Source organism: Melozone crissalis, unplaced genomic scaffold (genome assembly GCF_028551555.1).
Source record: "Melozone crissalis strain CALT ecotype California unplaced genomic scaffold, PUWL_Pcris_2 ptg000014l_1, whole genome shotgun sequence".
In the NCBI taxonomy this organism is placed as follows: Eukaryota; Metazoa; Chordata; class Aves; order Passeriformes; family Passerellidae; genus Melozone; species Melozone crissalis.
In genome coordinates, this window is record NW_026535792.1 from 8,744,302 (window position 1) to 8,751,047 (window position 6,746).

Below are 6,746 nucleotides of genomic sequence, written 5' to 3' on the forward strand. Positions count from 1 at the left end.
GGAGAGAGAGAGAGATGCAAGGGCAGGATGGAAGTGGTGACTCCCCAGCTGAGAGCCAGATGGCTGATTTGGTTACTGTCCTTGGCTGCTCACCTTCCTGGAGATGGGAATTTTCTGTACTCTTCTTTGGTTACCTAATTTCACCAGGAAGAAGTTAAGGAGCTCAGGAGCTGTCTTCCATACACTTAAAACAATGCCTTAAAAACAGCAGTTAAGAGAAAGGGAAGGAGAACAGGCAGGTTATTAATTAAATCCAGGCATTGAACTTGCTGTGGCCTTTTCTCACAAGACAACTGTACATTAATCCTTGAAAAAACATTCTTGACAAGCCATCTGTCCCCACACTTACTCAGCTGAGCTCTCTTTCCCAAAGGATAACCTCTATCTCAAAACAAAAATTTTATTAGTTGGGTAGCAACCAAAATAAGAGAAAAATGTGAGAGTAAATAATCTTACACTTTTTTGAATTAGTACCCACATAAAAGTCTTTGCCAAAACATCTCCAGCTCCAATTTGGCAGGGCAGAAGGCTGAATATGAAGAGCTCTTGATTCCTGGGTAGAAAGTGATGGGCACTCAGAAAAAGGGTTCTTAAGTTATTCCATGAAGTGTCTCACCACCTTTATTGCTCAAAGCAATAAAAAAGAAATCATAAATAGCTAAAAAAGCCGCATTATTGCAAAAATAATATGCATTACTTGCAGAATAATGAGTCGTGACTGCAGCTGTGCTTCTTGAACTTTCTGCTAATTAAATTTATGATGATCCTGGCAAGACTTGGCAAGATATTAGAAGTTATGCCTAAAAAGTTCAGTACACTTACAAAAAGATATATAAGACTCTGCAGTATCAAGACCCACATCTCTTCTCATTGAACTTGTTATTCATCGTAAGTATAGAAAGCTGCAATTGGAAAAAAAGACCAACCAAGGGCAGAAAACCTTGAGGGTAAGTGTTCTCACCAAAACACCTCTTCCCTAGGTAGTGGACATCATCAGGGAAGGCCTTTTCCCTCTCTTTGCCTTAAATTCAGAGACATGCTGGAGGTCTAAGCAGCTGTTTGGCTTCCCTGATGGCAGAACAGTGTATGAGGAACCATTTCAAAGGATGATACAGGAAAAACAGTAAGATGTAGCACAAAAAATATTTATTTCACCACACTCACACAGGTTTTTACATCTTTGCATACAAAGGAGACCGGACTAAAAACTATCTCCTTGAAAAACTAATCCATAGGGTGAGGTTTACAGTGGGAAACTTATTGTGCAAGTCCATGTCCTATACCAAAGATAAAAAAAATACAGGGGCAGAAAGCAGAGCATATAAACCTTGTTAAATAATCGAGTCACCACAGTAAAATCACAACCTGCATTTAACTTCCTCACTCAGCAATTATTTTTATTTTTGTAATTATATGTAATCCACAGTAATGTCTGACTTTCTTGCAGCAACCAGCACCATAGATATCTCTTAAAATGGACACACCTTGGCACAAAACTCAGGTGCTGATTTCCCAATGTAATGTTGGGAGGCAAACCAGTCATAGAAAAAAGCAACATCCTTAACGCCTGTCAAGGTAAAGCTAATTAAAAGATTATTTACCCGTTAAACCTCTCCCCACAGGAAACCAAAAAACATTCAAATACAGTTCAAAGTGGTCATTTCATAAGCCTTTTAAAAAATGGCAATTAAAGTGCTTAATCCTCTTATTTTATTGCCTCTATTTAGTTCAGTTTGTGTCATGACACTGTGAAACCACTGGTTTTGGTACCAGAGAGGGGAAATGGAGAGAGTCCATCTGCCAGCCCACACACCTGTGCATTGATTAGCACTGCTGGACCTTGACCCAAAAAAAAAAAAAAAAGCACTTAAGGCATATTTACCATCAATATTGCTGTCTGCTGGAACAAACAAGTGAAATCCTTTACATAATCCCATTTGTTCTGGCTTTCACAATGTGCTGGCTGGACCCACTGAGGCATCGCAGCAGCTCTAGAAGTGCTGGCAGCAGGAGGGATACATCTTCTTTTGGGGGAGAAACATTTTTCTACAGGAATCTACAGGAGTTTCAGAGACCAAACAGAGCTGACCTGCACCTGGATGTGGTGCTAAGTGGATTTTAGCAATGCTTCACCTCACAGACACTGACAAAGAGTGGGCAAGAACAGATCCAGTATGTGCCTTTCTTCCTGCAGTCACCACTGCTGCCTCCAGGATTCTTCCAGCCTCAGATGTGGTATTTTTCTAATCATTAAAGTGAAGATTTTCATATTACATAAGAATGCATTGTTCTGCAATGAGTCAGAAAATGCTGGTTTAAAAATATATTGTACTCAGTTCATTGTTTCATGTCATCTTTTTTTCTATCTTAGCAGATAGAAAAGCCCTGAGACCAACTTTGTCTTTTTACCCACGAGCTGACAGGTTGTTTCCTACCCTCAGCTGGTGATGAAACAACAACTCATCTTGTCATGCTTTTAATGCCTTAACAGCTTTGGTCAGGTTGCTGTAAAATCCAGATATGCTAGATGGAAAAAAGGAATCCACCACTGTTTGGGGAAGATAGCCACCAAGATCAGTCTGGAAGAAAGTGAGGAGTTCAGTCCTGTTTGGCTCCCTGCAAAGACAATGAAAGTCATTTTATAGACAGTGGTTTAAGAGCATCAAGAACTTTTCAGTGACTCTTACTTGTATTACAATAGATACTTCCAAAAGCTTTTCTTTTTTTAAACAAAACAGACAAATTTCAGTGAATTTCAGTAGCTAAAAAGTTTAAATTTATCCAGGCCCTAATTAGCTACATGACTGTCTATAAATTATGGCAAATCAACCAGATACTCATTTACCAAAAAATAAGACCATACTTGTATGGTCTTATTTTGCTGAATTTCTAAATTTCAAGAGGTCAGGGAGAATTGCACCATGACAACAGTTTCTGTAACTGTAAATACTTCCCTCTAGGAAATGAAGATAAGCTAATTCATTGCACAAAAATGAGAACAAGAAGGGCACTCAGCCATAATGATTACTGGAAGGCAGAAATATACCATTGCCAAGAAGTTACAGGTCACATGTGGCTACATACACATAAACACACCACACAATGGATAAGGAGGGCTTTAGAGTTTACACCATTCAAGCAGGATGTTTCTTACCCTGGAACAGGTATGCAGAAACAGCCACAAGGATAATTAAAACCTCTCACAAAATTTGGTTGAGGAGGACACAGCGGGTGTTCCACATTGGTGGCTGAAAGAAAAAGCATTGAAGGAAAGTGTCATTCTTCCAGCAGACAGGAAAGAGTCCTTGGCAGGCAAAGCTCCAGATGGGAAGCAAAGTCACTATTCAAAATGTATTTAAAAAGAACCGCAGTATAACCTCTTCAGTGTGGGGCTGACAAGTGGCCAGAAAAGACCATTAAAAGGAACCACTTTGGCCTTAGAATGGAGAAATCAAAGAAGTGCTGAATTTAGAAGCAATTGTTGCTGAGCTCTGAAGGAGGAAACACTGACATTTGACACAGTTTCATCAAGGCCACCTTATGTGAGGGCACCGCTTTTCTTGAGAGGTCATTTGGGCTGCTTCCAACAAATCCACATCACACAGATACATCACTTGGCTGCTGAAAAGCTGCACTCCAGCAAATATATAAATTCCTGACAAGGTTTTTCTGAACAGGATAGGAAAATGGGACACCTGAACAGTGGGGCAATAAAAGCTCAGACCTGTAACAGTTAAACAACAGAATGAAAGTGAAAAACCAAAGAAACATATGGCGGCAGCCCCTTAAAAATCAGCATTATTTGTTTTCATAAAACCAATTATTTTCACATACAGGAGTAGTACATTTACTTAATGGCTTCACTGAACCCTGTGCAGGAAATGTTAAGACAGGATTTAAATGGGACTCCTTTCAGAGTCTTAAAACAACAAAAAAGCCACATTCCAAATACCCCAGAATTTAACAGTAAATTAAATACTTATTCAAGCTCAAAAGCATAGCAAGGGAACAAGCCATAGGCCAGTCTTATCAATATCTGAGTCTTCAGATGATTTATATACTCTGGGAACAACAATGTAGAGAGATTACTATTTTCTCTTCTGATTAAGATCAGGTCAACAAGTTCTGACCAGCTTGTTACTTAATTTTAATTTGATGCTTATTTCTGTAGCTTTTATCGTTATCTCCAGTAGCTGTTGGTTATCTCCAAATGTAATATGAACCTGTTCAGAACACAAGTGCCTCACCAGCAGACAGCATTGTCCCATCTTCGTATTGCTTCATCACTACTACATCTACAAACTCCCTCGGTGAAATAATCCTCATGCAAGCTGAAGGGGTTGTGGTTCTGCATATAGAGACAGTCTGGAAATCACAAAACAGAGTTATGTCAGTTATGTTTTCAAAAGTAAAGAAAAATCACTGTACTTTCTGGTAATCCTTTAGTTATACTTTCTAAACTCCATCAAGGTGTTCTACATCCTTTGTTGATGTAAAACATCACAGTTAAAAGGCACCACCATGATCAATCAAGGACAGGAAAAAACCAGAGTGACAAGGTGTTGCTTCCATGTTCAGAGGGGACAGATACCACAAGAGATGCTGAAATGCAAATCTGGCACACCCGTGCTCCCAGGATAGTTAAAATCCTTGTCCTCCCCAGGACACTGGCAAAGAATTTTTTTGTGTGGTATACACAGAATACAACTTGATAACCCAGTTTGTTACACTACACAAACATTAACCCTACCATCTGCCTCCCTGACTGGCTCCCAAAACAGAAGTTTCTACCACATTGGTAGGTCCTGGCAAGTCTGTGAATTTCTAGTGGCAGGCTGCAGCATTCCTGAAGTTTTCTATAATGAGTACTAAATGCCTACAGGATTTCCCCAAGAAAAATAAACTTCCTGGAACTTCCATAAACATTTCTGAGACTAGTTGTGTTTGCACCTGGCTGCCTCCAAGCACATACGACCACTTCAGATTGGTGATCGAAATCCAACATCCTTTTAATTTTCCCACATGCTTTAGAAAAAGGAATTAGACTGTACAAGCGTGCCAGCAGAAGCTGCTGCTCATAGACAGCCCTGCTCATCTGTCTGCTCAAATTGCAGCATCTCCATTTTAATGACAGATGCAAAGCACTGGGTGCTGAGGCCAGCTGAAGGCAGGGTGTGATGTGCAGGGCAGAGCGTCACTGCTGCCATGGTGAAAGATGGGGCCTGAATTGATGGCTGGTGACGTGAATGCCTCATTGCTTAGCTAAGTCTGTGTACTCTCTAAACCTATTCTTACATCACACTGAGCTTGCTAAAAACAATCATTCTTAACTTGATTTGCAGCATTAACAACAATGTAGTGCAATAATATTTAATATATATTTAACGTTATACATACATGTATATATGTATGTATATACATGTTATACATTTGCATATTTTTAGCCAAGAATGATTTTCCTTTCCTTCCAGAAAGATAAGCTATTGTCTATACATATATATGTTAACAAAATGTATAAAGTGTATGCAAAAGGATAAAGAAAATAAGAAACAAAACTAAAGGAAAAAAGGTTTCTTAACCCAGCATCATTCAACTGATCCAGCCAGAAACACAATACAACTTAAGACTTGCTTAAGACTCCCAGCACATAACATCGGCTGTCTCATAAGGCCCAAACGCAGCACAAATCTCACCAGAACAGTTTTTAAGGAACTTACATCACTGATGGCTTCGATGACCTCGAAGTCCTTCACGTTTTGGTCCCACTTGGTCCTGAGCCCGCCGGCCACAGGCTTTATGCACTCCCAGACCTTCTGCGGGCTGGCGGGCAGGACGCCCTCTCCCTTGTACCTGCGGGGGACGAAACGAAACCGAACCGCGCTGCTCTACCCTGCCCGGCCCCGGCAGCACCGCGGGCAGGACCCCGCGCCCCGGGAACGAGCATTACTCACAGATTGCCAGCGAACTCTGCCGAGGGTCTCCAGGACACCGCCACCTCACCCTGCGGGACGGGAAGCGTTCAGTCCCCGGGCCGGCTCCCGCCCGTCCCCGCCGCAGCCCCCCGACCCACCGTGCTGCGGCAGCCCCTGACTCACCGTGCTGCGGCAGCCCCGCCAGCCCTCGGGGTCCCGTCGGTAGAGCCGCAGCTGCTCGGCCGCCTCCTCAGCGCGCCCCGCGCAGTCCATGGCGGGCGGGCGGGGCCGCTGCGGCGCCGCTTTGAGCGCCCGCGCCGCGCCGCCCCTGGGCCGATGGCGGCGCCGCCCCTCACCTGAGGGTGACGCTGGCCCGGCCCGGCCGCGCCTCACGGGACAGCGAGCGCGGGGCTGGGGAGCGGCGGAGCCCCGACAGCGGGGCAGGCACGGCGGGGATGTGGTAACGTGTGTGGGATCGGAGGCGGAGCGGCGCTGCCTCAGAGATGGGGCCGCCCCGCGCTCGTCACTGGTGTAATCCCAATCCCAGTGACGCGGAGAGAAACAAGCGAAAAACCAACCAAGGAATCTTCAGTATCTAAAGGAAGTGCGAAATTGCAGCGGTGTGTGAAAAACCCTATAGAATTTGGAAACTGCGAGTAATAAAGTGAGTCTTTTAAAGGCCACGCATCGAAAGTTTGCCCCTGAGAAGGTTACCAGGCTGGTCTGAGGATCACCAGAAAATTAATAGAGGATCTAGGATTTAATCTGGAAGTCTGACTCACGTTGTCAAATAACTCCCCTGCCCTTGTGATACACTCTAAAGAAACTCACTAT

At 43.3% G+C, this 6,746-nt stretch overlaps 1 protein-coding gene across 1 annotated transcript; it reads right to left on the bottom strand.

The window, feature by feature from the left end:
* Positions 1-1,129: 1,129 nt before the first annotated feature.
* STARD5 (StAR related lipid transfer domain containing 5) lies at positions 1,130-6,201 on the bottom strand. The gene is made up of 6 exons (XM_054272727.1): positions 6,096-6,201; positions 5,952-6,001; positions 5,718-5,850; positions 4,248-4,365; positions 3,155-3,248; positions 1,130-2,616 (listed from the first exon to the last, which is right to left on the bottom strand). The coding sequence occupies exons 1-6, from the start codon at positions 6,183-6,185 to the stop codon at positions 2,469-2,471; spliced, it is 633 nt and encodes a 210-aa protein (XP_054128702.1). The 5' UTR covers positions 6,186-6,201; the 3' UTR covers positions 1,130-2,468.
* Between the last annotated feature and the right edge of the window lie 545 nt (positions 6,202-6,746).

What these genes read in the sequence shown, in the direction of transcription:
- STARD5 (XM_054272727.1), bottom strand. Translation starts at nt 6,185, where the DNA reads ATGGACTGCGCGGGGCGCGCTGAGGAGGCGGCCGAGCAGCTGCGGCTC. An exon ending in TCATCGAAGCCATCAGTGAT is followed by an intron (nt 4,366 to 5,717) that starts GTAAGTTCCTTA and finishes TGTGATTTCCAG; the next exon opens with ACTGTCTCTATATGCAGAAC. An exon ending in TGGGACAATGCTGTCTGCTG is followed by an intron (nt 3,249 to 4,247) that starts GTGAGGCACTTG and finishes TTTTTCTTTCAG; the next exon opens with CCACCAATGTGGAACACCCG.